Source organism: Typopeltis vanoorti, chromosome 10 (assembly GCF_054136105.1).
Source record: "Typopeltis vanoorti isolate ZY-2024b chromosome 10, IOZ_Tvanoo_1.0, whole genome shotgun sequence".
Taxonomy (NCBI): Eukaryota; Metazoa; Arthropoda; class Arachnida; order Uropygi; family Thelyphonidae; genus Typopeltis; species Typopeltis vanoorti.
This window is the reverse complement of record NC_143558.1, coordinates 57,576,174-57,595,486: the sequence shown is the minus strand read 5'-3', so window position 1 is coordinate 57,595,486 and position 19,313 is coordinate 57,576,174. Positions and strand designations below refer to the sequence as shown.

General features: G+C 38.3%; 1 protein-coding gene across 1 annotated transcript in view; it reads left to right on the top strand.

Annotated features, from left to right (window-relative positions):
- The window catches only part of LOC150102439 (1-phosphatidylinositol 4,5-bisphosphate phosphodiesterase classes I and II-like), a 900,535-nt gene that overhangs the window by 791,269 nt on the left and 89,953 nt on the right, over positions 1–19,313 (top strand). The window contains exon 29 of the mRNA XM_090399636.1: positions 10,678–10,776. Coding sequence (XP_090255762.1) covers positions 10,678–10,776 — 99 coding nt within the window. The remainder of the gene's footprint in view (positions 1–10,677; positions 10,777–19,313) is intronic.

Sequence of the window (19,313 nt, the reverse complement as noted above, 5' to 3'; positions counted from 1 at the left end):
CTGGCCAAAGATTATTGGGATCTCTGAGACGTGGTTGAAGGAAGATGATATAATAACAGGAATTGAAGTAGCAGGGTACAGTATTTTTCAGCAGGATAGGAATGGAAAATGTGGGGGTGGAGTACTGCTTATGATAAGTGATGACTTATGTCCTCTAAGAGTGGAGGCTTTTGGAAGGCAGTGACACTAATAGTTTTGAAAGCATATGGTGTGAGGTAGAGGTGGCCAAGACAGGATATTTAGTGGAGTGTTGCTACAAACCAAGGAGCACAGAGTGTGTGGGAGCAGGAGATGTTTAGGCAGTTGAGCTTGGCAAGTGCAATAAGAATGATTGTTATGGGAGATTTTAACTACAGCAGTATAAGTTGGGAAGCGGAAAATGAATATAGTAATAAGGGAATGGAGTTTCTATAATTCTTGAGGGAGACAAATGTCTTAGGCAATATGTATTAGAGGGAACCAGAGGTTCAAAAGTTTTGGATTTGGTCATAGCATCAGAAGAGTTGATAATAACTGAGATGACACTCCCCCCCCCCATTTGGAGACAGTTACCATGTGGTTTTGAATTGGAAGATGAATTGGAACATAGAATAGACATGCAGAAACTCTCTGGCACATTCCTTCAGAATACGCGGTGATATATTATCAAGTCCCACAGCCTTATTTACATCTAGTTTACTCAACTCCCCAAACACCTCTTGCTCACTTACAGTCAGTCTCTCCTCCCCATCATCAACTGCTCTTAATCTCTCCATGAAGTCACATTCACAAGATTGAAAGATCTTTATGAACTGCTCATTAAGTATCTCCACCACACATTCTGCAACAGCTGTCTTTATACCATTTCCTCCAATCAATGTCATCCTTCCATAATCATTCTTTCTTTTGCTGGCTACATACCGAAAGAACTCCCTAGGATTCTTTTTAGCTTCATTAGCTAACTGCTGTTCATACCTCTCTTTAGCTACTCTCACCAACCAAGTCACTCTCCTTGCCTGGTCTTTGTAGAACTCATGAAATTGGTTACTTCCACTTCTCTTATGCTGCCTCCACAATGCCCTTTTTCTCTGTATTGCATGCTTAATCTCTTTATTCATCCATCTCACACCTAACTTATTTAACCTTCTCACCCGTGGTATACATTTAGACATTGCATCCAGTAAATATTTTTTGAAAATCCCCCAAGCTGCATTGATCTCTTTTCCAGCTAACTCCTCATTCCATGCTACACCTGCAAGCTGTCTCCTGAGCTCTTCATAATCACCCCCCTTGTAGTTCCACATATACCCTTTTTTCACAGGGGTCCTTGCACTGCTGGCAACCACCCAAGTAATCACCTCATGGTCACTTTCACCAATTGGTGGATGATTTGATACCTCCTTGATAATGACATCCTCCGATGAGATGACCAAATCCAAGACCCTTAATCCTCTTGTGCCCTCTGTTACATACTGTCTGAGGTAGTTATCCCTCAAAAACTCAAGAAACTCATTTTCTTTACTTCCAGTTGCTATCTCTTCATTCCAGTCTATATTGCCATAATTAAAATCACCCATAATGATCACCCTTTTCTTATTTGCTTGGCTTATTTGACTATACATTTCACTATCACCACCATCCACATTACCAGGTCTATAACAACATCCCACCAAGTATTTGATTCTATTCACCTCTATCTCACACCATACTGCCTCAAAACCACTGGCCCCATTTACCCCTTGCATCTCTACCTTGTATGGACATAACTCTTTCTCTATCATCAATAGCACTCCCCCTCCCTTTTTACCCCTTCTATCCTCACGAAACACATCATACCTTTCCATCTCTATTCCTGTCAGGATGTCATCCTCATCTAACCATGTCTCACTTATTCCGACAATCTCTGGTTGCACAGACGCAATTAGTGCAACCATTTCATCCGCCTTGTTTCTTATACTTCTAGCATTGGTATACAAACACAACAACTCATTTCTGGATCTACAGCTAGTTCCACTGATACCACTCACTCGATGTGATCTCTCCATGCTGGACTGGGGCCATTTCCCTTTCTGCTTCTTCATTTTAGAACCCCTTGCAATTCCATCTGTTTCCTTTTGATCCCTGATCATCCCATTACTTTCCTGCCTACACATTCTCTCACCTCCTCTTGGAGCATCCACCTTTCTCACGCTGTGTATCCCTGTCCACCCTGAGCCTCCCCGTTTCCCTGCTCCTCTTGCACACCCATTCTCTCATTATCTATACTCATACCACTCACTTCCACATTCATTTCCACTCCTTGAATCTCTCCTGTCTTACTCTCCTGCTCTTCCACATCACTCCCCTCTTGATCTGATTCATTCTCTCTATTCACTTCTCTACCTTCCAGCAGCAGTCTCTCCAAGCGACTCACACCATAACCACTCAAATGCAGTCCATCGCTCCCATACAGCTCACTTCGTCCCTCAAACTCATTCCACACATTAACAAACTGTACTCCCATCTCCTCACACATTTCAGCCAGAATATCATTCATAATCCTTGCTCTCCGCCTCATTTCACCACAATCATACCTAGGCAACACACTGACCACCCTTCCTGTCACACTATTCTCCTTTATCTTTCCAAGCAGTCTCCTGACATTCATTTTGACATGCTCTTTGTTCTCTCTCAAATCATTTGTTCCAATTAATACAATTAACTCTTTTGCTCGTTCCCGCCTCATGTTCAATGCCTCAATCACTCTACTCATTTTACCGCCTGGAAAACATACCTTGTGCATTTTATCCTCTAGCACACCTTTAATAATGGAGTCGCCATACAACGCCACTCGCTCATCTTTTGTTAACTCTTTCATGCCATCATGATTTATTTTAATAGTTTTGACCTGCATTCTCTTAATTTCATTCCGCATCCATTTCATTTCTTGCTTCATCCAATCCAATTCACCTTCTGAACCTCGCGACACATTCACTCTATCATTAAATCTTTCTAACTTTCTAACTCTCAACCCTCTCTTCTCACTTTCCCTCTCATTCATCCTTCTTTGTTTCCGTACTTTCGGTCCAACATACGTCCAACTTTCACTGTCATTCTTCTCACTTTCACTCTCACATATCTTTCTTTGTTTCCGTACTTTCGGACTAACATGCGTCCAACTTTCGCTATCATTCTTCTCACTTTTACTGTCATTCATCTTTCTTTGGTTCAGTACTTTCGTTCCAACATGCGTCCAACTTTCGCCATCAGTCATTCTTTTTTCGCTATCATTCATTCTTTCGATTTTTTTTACTTGCGGTTTCTGCACCACGCCATTTCTACTTTCATTCGTTCTCTCAATTTCGTTTCTTTCCGCCTAACTTTCGTCCCTTTTAACATCCGTTACGGTTGTCAAATCGCTCTTTTTCTTTTTTCCTGATTTTTTAACATTTTTTCGCCTGTCTTTCTCGCCATTCTCTTTCAAACGTGCACTCACGACACAATCGGTACTAGCACTTTCTGTCATCAACTTCATATTCGCATTCATCAATTCCTCGTTCAGGTCACATTTCGCACACACCCTTCTTCCATCCGCACTAAACATCCACAAATCATTTATGTAATCGAAGGAATACATATAACAGACCTCACACTTAACGAACCTACTGAAATCCAAATTAAAATCATGGAATGACAATGCAGCCGCCATTTTTTTTTCTCTGCAGGTTACTAGGTCTAATATTAACGTTTTCGTATTTAGTTTAAGCAAGAAAAAAAAACCCACACTAATAATATCGGTAGCGTACAACGTTTACAGCCGCTCTTACTTAAACAATTACGCATATATACTTAATTATTCCTAGTAAAACTTATCTGAATCAGGAGCTCTTCAAAGCGCGTTCGTAGCGCTTGACCCACTAGCGCCCTCTCAAGAAGATTTTTTTTTTTTTTTCCTAAGTTGGTACATCTGTCATAAGCATCTATGTGAAATTGCAAGTCATTCTATCAAGTAGTTTGTTTTATACAAACTACTTGTTTGGAGGATTTTGTCTATATCCCTTGAAATGGATAAAATTGAGTATCATGTAGTTATAAAATTCTTTATAAAAGAAGGTTTAACTCCAAAAGAAATTCATTTGAAGTTTCATTATGGGCACTCTTCTCCTCCTTTTTCGACAATTAAGAAATGGGCTGCCGAGTCTAAACATGGCCGTACCAGCCATGAAGATGACCCACATGAAGGATGTCCAACAAGTGTGACAACACCAGAAATCATTGATCAAGTGCACGATATGTATATATATTTTGCATGGAGAATTGCAAATGAAAAAGTTTTGCGCAAGATGAGTGCCATGCTTGCTCACAGCAGATCAAAAATGCACTCGCATGAAAATCTCTGAACATTGCTTGGAGTATTTTTAACAAGAATAAAACTGATTTTGTGCATTGATTTATTACTATGGATGAGACTTGGATTCACTATTACACACCAGAATCCAAACAGCAGTCAAAACAGTGGACAGAAGCCGGTTGTTCAATGACAATGAAGACAAAGTCAGTTCCATCAGCAGGAAAGATCATGGCATCGATGTGTTGAGATGCTAAAGGCATTTTGTTTATTAATTACACAAAAGATGTTTTGGATATTACATTTAAAATTGTAAATTCTGTTCTAGGGAAAATCCCTGCAACAGTGGTTATTTAAATTACAGGTAGATGATGATAGGGAACTTCTGTTGTACAATAATGTTCGCTGACTCAGCAGAAGTCAATTGTTAGAAAGATTTCTTGTATTAAATAATGATATAAAAAATTTTTCTTCATGAAAAAGGAGATATTTATCCATTATCGAATGATAAAAGATGGTTGTTACACTTATCATTTTTAGTAGATTTCTGTACGAAATTAAGCAATTTAAATTTAGAGTTACAAGGTTGAGATAAAAATTTAATTTACATGTTAAGTTCAATAAAAACTTTCCAAAAATACTTACTTTTATTAAAGAAAAATATAAATGACTGCGAATTTAGACATCTCCCATATTTATTAAAATTTTTTGAACAAAATCAAGAAATGCTTCGCTATGATTTAAAAGAATTTATTCGTGTAATAGAATTAGTTGAGGAAGAAATAAATTCAACATTTAAAGATTTTAAGAAAACTGAAATGATTGTCTCTGTTATAATTAATCCATTTCAAGAAACTTGAACATCACAGAAATTTCAAATAAAATTAGTGAGCTGTTTGATATAAACCAAGCTGAAGTAGAACTTGAGATAATAAACATTCAGAATAGTTTACATTTAAAATCAATAAACAATGAAGTCATTTGGAAGTATGCACATGAAAAATTCCCAATATTAACTGATATTGCACGAAAAATTCTGTTGTGTTTCAGATCAACATACTTCTCAGAATCCCCTTTTTCAAATATGACTCATAAAAAATCAATTAAGAAACCAAATTTTAAATGATCATTTGGATGATTGTCTGCAATTGGCCACTTCTTCATATCAACTTGACTATGAAAATATTGCGAGGTCGAAACAATGCCAAATTTCACATTAACTTTTTTTTTTTAATAGCCAGTATTTCCTGTAATTTGTGAGTTTGTAATCAATCTGTTGTTTTTTCTAACTTTGGTTTTCCAAAATAGAGAAATAAATATTTTATTCCAGTTTATATATATATATATATATATTTTTTTTTTTGTATTAAAATAATTAAAAGTGGTAAATAAATTTTTAAATACACAAATAAAGTTTTTAGTTGTGTATTTTTTTTTTTTTTTAGTTTATTTGTGTGTAATCAGATATCAGGTTTGGGGAACGTGATCTATGGAGGCTGTTCAATAAGTTATAAGACTATATTTATACAGAAAACAGATTACCTTTAATCGTCATCATTTACATGGTCTTTTTCGAAGTAACTACCGTGAGATGTGATGCATTTGTCCCAACGTTGCATCCACTTCTTAAACACATGTGAAAGTCCGTTTTTTGAGAGTTCTTTCCAAACCGACTCGCAGCTTTTACACATGCTTTGTTGCTTTCGAAATGGCAGCCTCTTAGTAGTTTCTTGAGCTGAGGAAACAGCCAGAAATCGCACGGTGCGAGATCAGGACTGTATGGAGGATGTGGTAGGATATCTATGTTGTTCTTCTGCAAAATGTCCACTACACAACCAGCAATATGTGGCCTTGCATTATCATGGTGCAATAAGAACCCATTCTTCAGCAATGGACGCTTCCTTTTGGTGTGCTGTACCATTGTCCGTAAAACATCCGCATAGTATGAGCTGTTTGCAGTATTCCCGGGTTCTACAGCGTGTTGGTAAACAATGCCTTCGTAATCAAAAAACATTATAGTCATAACTTTACCAGCCAATTTTACAGTTTTTGCTTTCTTGGGGGTAGGCGAATACGGATGCTTCCATTCACTGCTTTGTTGTTTCATTGTAGGGTCATAGTGATACAACCAAGCTTCATCTGCTGTAATGATGCGTTTTAAGAAGTTGTCGCCTTCTTGTTCCAGTCTTTCTTTCCGTTCTGTGCACACATCCACTCGATGCTGCATTTGCTCCAGTGTCAAGAGTTTGGGAATCCATCGGGCCCAAACATTTTTCAGTCCCAAATGTTCAGCCATGATTGAGTGAACACTTCCCACAGAAATATTCAGGACAACATGCAGCTGGTGTACTGTAATTCTGCGATCCTCCCTGATGATAATCGCTACTGTGTTGATCATTGTCTCTGTGATGGACGTTGAAGGTCTTCCCTCACGTTCAAGATCTTGTACATTTTGCCTTCCTTCCTTAAAAGTTTTATGCCAGCGAAAAACACTTGCCCTCGACATTGCTTCATCGTGGAAAGCTTCGCGTATCATGTTAAAAGTGTCCGATGCCGATTTTTGCAAACGCACACAAAATTTAATCGCATAACGCTGTTCCAAGGACGCTTCCCTTTCGATGACTGGTCGCAGCTCATAGGTGCGGCGAAACAAGCTTGCGTTTAGTCATGTGACACTCTGGCACATCAGCCCATGTACGCCATCTATCAACCTCTTTTGTTAATACAGACAGCAACATTTCTTTATTCCACAGAAATTAATATTGTGATGAGTGGTTTCGCGACAGTAAAATTAGTCTTATTACTTATTGAACAGCCCTCGTATATAAGAGAGTAGATCGCCGAATAACTTATATATAAGAGAGTAGATTGCCGAATAACTTTTTATAGAAAAATAGCTCGCGTAGTAAAAATGGTTGAACACCACTGCTGTATGGCATATTTAAGTCAAAATTACTTTGGAAGAATAACCTTAGTGACTTTAGAAGCTGATGAAAGTGTAAGGTACTTTAGAAATAGCTGATCATTAAGTGACCACTTTAGTAAAGCATATATTCCTGGCCAAACCATCAGTAAACTGGATGCTGAGCAAGATCTATATAAAAGGGTCATGGTAGATAAGTTATTGGTATTAACACTATTACAAGAGCTTGACTTGAACACTGCACTGTAATTGGATTGTCTATCAGCAAAAGTCTGAAAGAAAATAAAGAGAATTAGAAAGTGATTATGAATAACTAGGAGCCATAGCATGTGAAGAAGACAGATGCTGCTTGGGCATTTATCAAGAGCTACTTAATAGCAGCATTATTTGAGTGCATTTCAAAGGTTAAAAGACCAAATAAGGTAGGAGTGAAATGATAAATGAATGGATTAAGCGTGAAATTTAAAAGAAGGTACTGTGGAGCATAAGATAATTGTTGGTAATAATCACTTGCATAAAGAGCAGGCAAAAAGGTGACTCAGTTGGTAAAGACAGCAAAAGTGCAGTATGAGCAGAAATTAGCCAATGAAGCAATAAATAAATAAATAAAATCATAGCGAGGTCTTTCAATATGTAGCAAGTAGAAGAAATAATGACTGTGGTAGGATGATGATAGTTGATGACAATGATAGATTGCTAACTGATGTAGAGGATATCGTTGAAGTATTCAATTAGCAGTTTATCAGAGTATTTCATCCTTGTGAAGCAATATCACGGGAAGCTGGAAGGACTGACAGTAAGTGAGCAGCAGGTATATTAGGAATTGAGTAAACTTGGTGTTAATAAGGCAATAGGAGTTGGCAATAAATCACTGCATATTTGCAAGGAATACTCTAGGGAATTAATGCCACCCTTGATGTGTGTGTGTGTGCACATACACCTGTTGAATGCGTCTTGCAGTGGACAAGTACCAAATGAGTGGAAAGTGGGCAAAATTGTTCCACATCAAAGGTGGGGTGGGGGAGGAATAGACTCAGGCTTTAGAGAGGACTAGTATTTAGAAATAGGTTGATAACCCTATGATGGTCAACATGAGTTTGTTAAGGAGAAGTCTTTTGACAATCTACTTAGTAACCACAACAAGATGACGAATTCGTCAGATAAGGGTGATTCATATACAGTGGTACATTCTATATGCATCACCTTGGATTGGATTTTTCAACGGCCTCTGATAAATTGTTACACAACAAGCTGGTAATTAAACTGAAATGGACATGATTGGAAAAGATTGACTCTCAGATAAGTATCAGCAAGTAATGTATGGAAGAGTGCTAGCCCCAAAGAGGAAAGTCAATAGTGGAGTACAGCAGGATTCTGTCTTAGGGACATTATTGTTTATTTTGAATGTTAATAATGTTGGGCCAGGATTAAATGGGAAGAACTTTGAGCAACAAAGCAATTGTTATGGCCCTGCAGGAGGGTCTCAATAGATTATGTGAGTGGTGCTATCAGTTTAATATTGCAAAGTGCAGTAATGTCTTGAAATTTGGTAGTCAAGGTTTGGGATGCATAGTATACAATTAATGGAGAAATTTTGAAGGAGGTGGAAGAGATGTGAGAGTAATGGTGGACAGAGACTTGAAGTTCATGAATCACATTGATAAAATTTTAATTGTGATGATCTTATCACATTGATAAGATCATCACAATGGATTACAGCAATGATGTGAAGGACCTTGACATGCAGAAGCAAAGAGATTATGGTTCCTTATGTGAGGAACCTTATGTGTGGATTTCAGTAGGATGTAGTAAGGTTCCTTATGTGTGGATTTCAGTAGGATGATCATATGTTAGAGAGGTCCAGAGAAGGTTCACTAAGTCAGTTTTAAATCTGTGGAATGTGGAATATGAGGACAGATTAAAGAATGTAACTTGCAGAGCCTTGTGAGTAGGAAAGGGGGGGGGATAATATTGAGACATATAAGTTGGTGAGGGATTATTAGCAGATTCATGAGGAAATTTTCATAAAATAGAAGGAGACAAGGGTTGAACAACATGCCATCATTGGAAGCTGTAAGGAGAGTGTGAGCAAGAGAGTGAGCAGAAGGTTCTTTGCATCGAGAGTAGTTGGTGAGTGGAATGTACTGGCACAAAGTGTGGTGAGTGCAGAAACCATGGATGGGTTTAAGGAATGGTTTGATGATCTTTTAGTATGAGGATGTGGATCTCCTGTGATAAAATGTTAAAATGCCATCCATGATAAAAGATCGTGATGCATCATTATTATAAAAATAATATGATTTTTTATAATCATTTTATAATGATTTTTTCATAATATTACTGCTACTACTAATAATAATAATGCCTTTGACTTGGTATTCAACTTGAATCATAATTCAAGCATAATTCCTAATGAATGTACTTTGGCCATTATTGTTAAATATGTACCTTAATGACATTGGGATTGGGCTTGAAAGTGATATATACAATTGTTTGCTTATGATGCAAAGTTATTAGTAAAGATGCTAAGGGACTGATTTAAAGAAACTGGTTCTATGGGCATAAATGTTAGTTCATGATTGTGAACGGGAAGATGTATTTTGCAGGATATTGCAGCAGCTGTAATAATAGAAATTTGTTAGGAGTAGCCATTAAAGCTTGTGACTTGAGGTTACAATGAATAGGAAAATAAAGTTAAGTCATCACATCAATAATTACAATGTTGAAGAGAACACTAATTTGCAAGAATAATAAAGTTATTCTTCCATACTTTGGTATGACCAAAGTCTTGGCCACTGAGCTCAAATACAGTTACTTGGATCCAGAGGAAAGAGTTTGAAGAGACCCAGTGGAGATAACTAGAATGATAACTGGCCTATGGCAGTGTGCATATGGAGAAAGACTGAAGGAATATGATCTTAAATATTTTAATAATAGACAGAGAGGGGAAGGTTCTTTGTATTGAGAGCAGTTGGTGAGATGCAATAGAAACATGTATGTTGTGAGAGGATGTTTACAGTATAGATGCAAGTAAGAATTTATAGCTAATGGATGGTGGGGAGAGAACTTAGTCATCCCTGGAAACTGAGTAAGAGTGTAATAAGGAAGCATATGTGAAATTCGGGTCTTCTTATGTCTCGTGTGTGTGTGGGGGGGGGACTATGGTAGATGTTATGATTGACTCTTTGGTGTTTTTAAAGAAAGATATGATAGGTATTTAGTCATTGTGTGTAAGCTGGAAGAAGTCATCACTCAATGAGTCCTTGACTCCTAAAGAGGCTTGCATAGTAATTACATATGATGGCCAGTGAAATTGTTCTCTCAATTTCACTGGCCATAATAAGTTTCAAAAGGAAACTTATTATCACATTAGGTATAATTCCTTTTATGATAAATAATAAATTGCAGTGTTAATTTTCTCTAACTACAGTATAACTATGTATTTTAGCTAGAAGAATTACAGAAAAGTTACAACCAAAGCATGCTCTCTATAATGAAGGATTTGTATCAAGCTGAAATGGAACTTAATGAAAAATACCAAGAACCTGTAAGTATCCGTATTAATGAATATATATTATTTTGACACAGTATCCCTTGCAATATATGTTTCCAAACTTAGTTAAATAGAAAAGCACAAATTTAAAATATTACTAAAAAGTCTTTGTACCAAATTTATGCACTGCATTTTATGGGCAAATTAACACCTAATGAGAAACTGTATTTGTGTTTTCATCCATATTTGAATGAAAACCGTATGATTGGAAAAGTGACAGCTGTTGTGCATCACTTCCCTGAAGAGGACATGTACAGTAGCTGATGCACACAGTGCTGGACGATCAAACTCTTTACAAACTACAGTACACATCATAGCTCATCTTAAATATATTGACATTAGAGAATTTACCTGCATTTCACTCCCACCACTCTCTCCATGCATAAAATCTACTTTTCATTTCTGTATTCACATGACCCTTATTTCCAAAGATGCCCTCTCATTGTCCGATTGCTTTCTATCCTATGCAGTATTTCTCATATATATGTCTGATATGCTATTCCTCTCAACAACTTATACCACTCTTCTCTTATCTCCATTCATTGCAGAGCAAATTCCTTCAGTCTATCCTTTTTACTCAATATTCCACAGTCCAGAAATAGTTTATCACTCCCTTCTAGACATGCTCTGTTTTCTCATCACTCAGGTATCCACTCAGAAATATATGCACAAAAAACCACATATAACCCAACCTTGTAGTACTATCATCATCTCTAAAGACATCATCAGACTCTAAACTTGTGCTCCTGCATTTTTCATTACTGTAAGTGTTTTTCATTCAAATTAAACATTAAACAGAAATCTGAACAGCTGGCACTAGTACTAAGGAGCGATTACTTATGCAAAAATTGTAATTACTTATAGTGCATTAAATCAGTTATCTTTCGATTTAAAAATCAGCCACATGTAAGCTCCCACTATGCCTACCGGGCAAAGCAGAAATGGTGGCAACAAAAGCCAATTACAAATGAGCACCCTGTGTCTCACCAGTGCAGTGCCATTGATAGCCGACAAACCCACAAGAGTGCTGCAGCTGTAAAATTCATGTCACCAATATAATGTGCGAGTTCTGTTGCCACTGGCTACACACTTCCTGTGCAAAAATAGATGAATTGGTGCACAAGATATTTATCGACCTCAACCAGCCCTTTTTCTGTTCGCTGTGCCTCCCTTCTGTAAAACAGCGCCTGAACTTAGACAAACAAATTGAAAACCTCGAACAGCGCATCAATGCTATGAAAGAAACTTTTTCCTCCAAAATACGAGTACTAAAACCAAGCTTGAACTAACTGACAATCAGTGCCGCGATGCAACTTCACCCTTACCTACAAATGAATTCCGCAACTTAATCACATCAATGGTGCATGACTCGATGGAGGTCAAAGACAAAAAATTAGACACCGTTATTTTGAACTTTCCAAGTAAAATGGAAAAGCAGTAAAAGAAGGCATTCAAGAAGAATGAATAGCAACATTGATTCTAAAAATATTGTCAAGTGCCATCATTTTGGACACATAAATAAAAGAAAGGATGGAACAAACTTTCCACACCTCATAAAAGTGACTTACAACATGCCGACAAGCACATCAAAATTGATAACAGCGATCAACAATATGTTCAAAGACACTTTTCCCAATTGTGTATACGTGCTCAACCAGACCTAACATTTGCCCAGAAAGAACAAGGATGCCAGCTTTGAAGAGAACTTAAAGAAAAATGTCAAAATGGAGACAACAGTTGGATCATCGATTACAGACAAGTTAAATTTGGTGCAAAAATCAAGTGATGCCACTATGGAGACCAGTATGTAGGCACTGCATAGGAAATGTGCAAGACTTTTTCAGTCAAACGTATGATTCACAGAATCCTACATATCCATTTCACCAACATCCATGGCCTAAACTCTTACCTTAATAAGTGTCCACTACCATCTTCAGTCTACCAAACCCACCTACTCTTTCTGGCAGAATCCCAAATCTCACCTCCCCCCCCAGAATTATTCATCTCAACCTTACTAAGTCTACACTCTTTAACCCTTTAACTGCTACGGTCGAGTTAACTTGAGCACGGAAAAAAATGGCGACCTTGCTACAGTCGAGTTAACTTGATTTGAACTTTCAATGTGTAATACTAATTTAATTTAGTTTGTGAAAGCATTTGAATTGAGCTGGCTTATAGTGCCATCTCTTTGGATTAGAAGGAACTAATTTTCAAGCTTCTGTCTGCTTTGTGGTGCTATCTTCGTAAAAAAAAATTGCGAGTCTATGCACGATGTTATCAGAGCCATCCTTGACAATAGGAGCCAGGCAATCACGTGATGCAGTGATTCCAGGGTTAGTAAAAATGGCTTCGACAAGCAGACAGCAGTGTCTAATACTTCTACTAATTACTGAGGCGGAATTAGTAGAAGTATTAGAAACTTTACCTTCCGATTTATCAGATTTCAGTGACAATGATGATATTTATTTTTTAGAAAATAGTGATAGTGAAAGTTAAGATAACGAACAACCAGCACCAGTGCATCCGTGAAAAAGAAATCGTACTGACACTTCATTGTTTCAATGGTGCGATACAAATTTTCGTCCACCAGTTAATTCACCAATTCAGTAATGATAATTCAGGCATTTCAGCAATTATAGATGATGGCTCAATTGTTTTTGATTTTTTTCAAACTATTTTTCACCCTTCATATTGCTGACAAAATTAATAAATATTATATATTTTTGACTCAGAAACTACCACCAGCACCCCAATCTTGTTTGCAAAAATGGAAAAATACTACCCCAGAGGAATTATATATATATTTTTTAAATCATAATGCTTATGGCTATGGTAACAAAAACTAACAATAGCAGAATATTGGTCCAAGGATCCCTCATGGCTACTCCACAGTTCATAGACTACATGTCCAGGGACAGATTCCTTTTACGTAGTTTATATTTCAATGACAATGAAACTCGGGTTCCGGGACAAAGACTACACAAACTACAACCAATTATCGATCATCTGAGAAAAACCTGCAGTGAAGTATTTAACCCTTTTCAAAATATATGTATTGACGAGAGCTTAGTACTGTTCAAGGGCCGCCTCCAGTTCAAACAGTACATTCCTTTGAAAAGACATAGATTCGGGATCAAAGTTTTTCTGTTGTGTGACTGTGAGACTGGATTTGCGTTAGATTTTGCAGTGCAGGGACAACTACAGACATTATTCCAGAACATGAATTTGGGATTTCTGGGGCCGTGGTGCAAACCCTAGTGGCAAAGTATTTGCAGAAAGGGCACACATTGTGGTGGTTAGACAATTGGTATTCTGGCCCTCCTCTGTACAACTGACTACATAAAAATGGTATACCAATGCATTGGAACTGTTAGGAAAAACAGGAAGGGGTTGCCGAAACTGAACAAAAAATTATACAAAGGACAGGTAGAATCCAGACACAGATAATATAATGGTGGTAAAATGGATTGATAAATGAGAAGTTTGTATGTTGACCACACTCCATACAGACTCTATGAAACAATCAGGGAAAGTTGACAGGACAACAAACACACCAATAATGAAACCTGAATGTGTCAGGATTATAATAGGAATATGGGGCTGTGGACAGGACAGACATGATGGTTAGTTCTCTTGAATGTGTGCAAAAGGCCTTCAAATGGTATAGAAAATTCTTTTTCCATCTCTTGGATCTCACTGTTCTCAATTTACATATTTTGTATAATGTACATACTGGTGAAAATATCATACATGCTAAGTTTCGATTGACTCTTATCAGAGAAATTTTTCAAAAGTTCCACATGCCAAGACTGACCACTACATCTGGACGACCATCGCAGGGTGATGAACCCCTCAGACTGAGGGAAAGACATTTCCTAATACCTGTGCCACCCACACCCAAGAAAGCAAATCCCACTAGGCATTGTCATGTTTGTTCAAATACCACATTGGGGCAAAGAAAAAGAAAAGAGAGCCGGTATATGTGTGTGCCAAATGTGGTATAGCCTTATGTGTACACCCCTGCTTTCAAAATTACCACACACTACTAAAGTATTGAAATATTTTTGGGGAAGTGTTTCTCACTTGAAGTTGTGTGACATTATTTGACATGGAATAAACAAATAAATTTCAAGATAAATTTTGGACATCCCTAACTTGAAAATAAAATTCCTATATAACAGTTTTGTTCAGTGACTTCAATTCATACAAGAAAACGGTGCAAAAATGTGTAATACATTATAGTAACTATTCATATATTATAAAATATTTTATAATTGTGAAAATAACTCAGCAAGGAGGGTCATACTGGTTATTTAGTATCTCAGCAGTTAAAAGATTAACTCCTTTCGACCCAAGTGTGGTATCTGTGCATACATCTGCTCTGACATACCTTGCCAGAGAGCACCCAACCTAGAATCGTCCAACGTCGAAATAGTAAAAGTACTAAGTGAACACTTTGCAATATCATCCAGGCAGTGATATTGCAGGAATGAGGAACCAATGCCTTATATGGGAACTAAGGTGAATGAAGTAAAAATACACCTCACCCCCCCACAAAAAAAAAAAAAAAACTGAAATGTTGTATAAAGATATTTCATTTGTATTTAACGATTAACTCCTTTCGACCCAAGCGTGGTATCTGTGCATACATCTGCTCTGACATACCTTGCCAGAGAGCACCCAACCTAGAATCGCCCAACTTTGACCTTCTTTGGTTGAAAATATCCCTTCCCCACTCAGTCAAATTCATTTGCTATCGCTATTGCTCCCCTGATGCAACCAACCATTCTGAGCTCTTAAACTTCCTCTCCTTAAAAATTGATTTTCTCCAGTCCCATTTTCCCAACAGCAAAATCATCCCCCTAGGAGATTTTAATGTCCACAGCACCAGCTGGCTTTCCTCCTCCAGCTGTACAAATCTTGCAGGCAGAGATGCTGAAACATTTAGCATCACTAATAACCTTACACAACTTGTTCAGATGCCAACCAGAATACCTAATAACCCAAACCACTCTCCAAACACCCTAGATCTCTTCCTTACCAATGACTCTTCCAAATACACAGTGAATGTAGTGGGCTCCGTAGGTAATTCTGACCACAATCAGTGCTCATCTCCTCTCCCATGCAACAACAATTATACAGTCACTCCCATACAGAGTAGTTTGGCATTATAACAGTGCCAATTGAGACATCCTCTGCAACTTCTATGCCTCGTTACCATTGTTGAACTATTGTTTCTGGCTTCCAACGAAAACAGGTACAACAAACTTATCACCAAAGTAAACCTCACCAGCATGTAAACATACATTCTCCACAGTACTCTGACCTGCCATTCTTAACTAAACCCTGGTTTTCCAAAAGATGGCTCTATTGCATCATCACCTACAGAAAAAGCCAATCTCCTGGGCTCACACTTTGCTTCCAATTGACAAGGATAAATGTCCCCCCCCCCAACCATTCCAGTTGCCCAACATACAGTGCCCACTATATCTTTTGCCAGAAAAGAGATCAGAAGAATACTGTCCAAATTAGACACAAAAGAATTCTCCTGGCCTTGATGGCATCCCTTTAATTGCCTTGAAAGTTTGTGCACCAGAAGTGACTCCTATCTTATGTCGCTTGTATATACTGTCTTACTCCAGTGGTATCTATCCCACAGCCAGGAAATTGACCTATATTCAACCCATTCCCCAAAAGGGCGACAAGTCACTGCATTCCAACTACCGCCCTATTTCGCTCACCTCAGTCCTGTCTAAAGTAATGGAAAAAAATCAACAATTCCCAACTCCTACACTACCTTGAAGGTACCCACCTAATAAACGGCTGCCAGGATTCTGTCACTGCTGATCAACATGCTCACATATGTCACCCATCTCTGAACAAATTATTATTACGCGCGACTCCAGGAAGTCCTTAGATTCATCGAGGGAGGCCCTAAACATCATGTCCACACAACTATACGACATTCTCACAGTATCTATCATACCTTGCCTTGAACTCACTCACCGTCATAGCACCCACAACAGACTCTGGCAGCTTATTCCACTCGTTTACCACTCTAAAAGTAAAAAACCCAGCTCTAACACCCCTGCTAACCACACTCTTGCCCAGCTTCCATAGGTGTCCCCCTAGTTCTCCCACTACCAGTCCTGATCTCAAAAATATCCTCTGAATTAATCCTTTAGAAACCCTTTAGCAATTTGAATGTCTCAATCATACTTCCCTTTTCCACCTATCAACTAATTTCTGCAACCCACAAATCCTCAATCTGTTCTCATATGGTTCATTCCATAGACCCGCTATCATCTTAGTCACTTGCCTCTAGATCCTCTCCGCCTCCTCCCCATCAAGAAGGAACCTAGGTGACCAAATCTGGGCACAGTAGTCAAGATGAGGTCTTATTGAGGCTCAGTACAGAGGTACAATAACTTGCTTGTCTCTGCTCGTCAAGGTATTTTTCAACAACCAAGGGAGTTGATGAGCTGATTTAGCTACTTTTGCAATGTGCCCCCTAAACTTCATCTCCCTATCCACCAACACTCCCAAGTCCCTGGTTTCGTCAATCTCTTGGAGTACAGTTCCACCAATGTGGTATACTGCTGCTAATCTTTTCACCCCAACATGCATAACCTTACATTTTGTCACATTAAATTGACATCCATTCTCCTTAGCCCAGAACTCCAATCTATCCAAGTCATCCTGCAAGATTTTGACATCTTCTGCATTCACTATTGCCCTACCCAACTTTGCATCATCAGCGAACAAATGAACTGTTCCTCTTAGATCCTTCCCTATATCGTTAATGAACAAATTAAACAGCAGTGGTCCAAGAACAGAACACTGTGACACACCACTAGTCATAGGCCGTCTTTTGGACTCTACTCCTGAATAAACTACTCTTTGATATCTCTCCATCAACCACCCACCTATCCATCTCACCAACCCTATATCCATTCTCATATGTTGTAGTTTACGGATTAGAATTCCATGTGGTATCCTGTCAAACGCCTTTGCCAGGTCCAGCAGTATCACTGTAAGCCCATTACCCTTATCCAGTTCAGCCGTCACCTTGTTATAAAACTTGAGCAAGTTACTTAGGCATGATCTACCCTTCACAAAGTGCTGTCCCCCATACAGTATCTCATTTTCATCAATCCATTCCGGTATTTTTCCCTTGACTACTTTCTCAAAGACCTTGACAACGACTCCTGATATGCTGATCGGTCGGTAATTTGCAACCGTACTCTTGGATTCTCCTTTATGCAGTGGAACTATTTTCCCCTCTTTCCACACCTTAGGGACTAAACCAGACCCGAGACTCTGATTAAACAACATGGTCAAGGGCACTGATAATTCTTTAGCCGCCTCATGCGAAACCCGTGCTGGTATATCATCCAATCCCACAGATGTATTCACTTTAAGATTCTGTAATAGACTATTCACCTCCACTTCATTCATCACAATTCCCGTATAAACTAATGGTTCCTTCATTTTTTCAATGTCACCACCTGGATGATATACTTTTGCAAAGTGCTCGCTCAGTAACTCCACTATATCGACTGATTTAGTGACCTCCTTACCATCGTCATTCCTTAAAATCATTTTGCCGTGTACAGTTTTTTTCTTGCTTGCAGCATATTGAAAGAACTGTTTGGGATTCTCTTTAGCTTGCATAGCTAGTTTCCTTTCATAATCTGCTTTTGCTTTTTTTACCACACTTGTTACCCTTCTGGCCTGCACTGATCCAAGCAATCTCCTAAGCTTGTCATACTTGCCATCACGGTAATTCCACATATACCCTGTCTTAATCAAAAATTCCACGCCTTTAGCCACCTCCCATGTCAAGACCTTATTGATCACTCTCACCAATAGGTGGCAACATGGTCATATTCATTACAGTCAAATTCTCAGATGCTGTTACCAGGTCAAGCACTCTCACATCCCTAGTATTTTCAGTTACATGCTGTCTCAGATAGTTATCCCTTAATAATTGAATAAAATCCATTTCCTTCCTCACATGTGTCCTCTCCTCCTTCCAATCAATGTTACCATAGTTGAAATCCCCTCCTTCCACTCATTTCATCAATTTGTTTATGCATACTATCTCCACCATCTATTCCATCACCTGGTCTATAGTAGCACCCAACTGTATATTTTATTCTGCCAGTCTCAATCTCACACCAAATAGCCTCAAATGAGCTCTTTTCACTATCCTGCGATACAACTTCAATTCTCCTTGGCTGCAGTTCATCAGCTGTCATCAATAACACCCCCTCCCCCATTTTATTCTCTCTGTCCCTCCTAAACACACTATAACCTAGACATTCTATCCCACTAACTATATCATCTTCCGTCAGCCATGTTTCACTAATGCCAATAACCTGTGGCCAGGAAGAGTCAATCAAGGCCAAAAATTCTTCCTTTTTGTTCCTAATACTCCTGGCATTAGTATACATGAAATGCAGTGATCCCTTTGTCCCACCCCTATCTTGATGCGTTATCTAAATATCCCATTCCCATTTTTTGTCCTT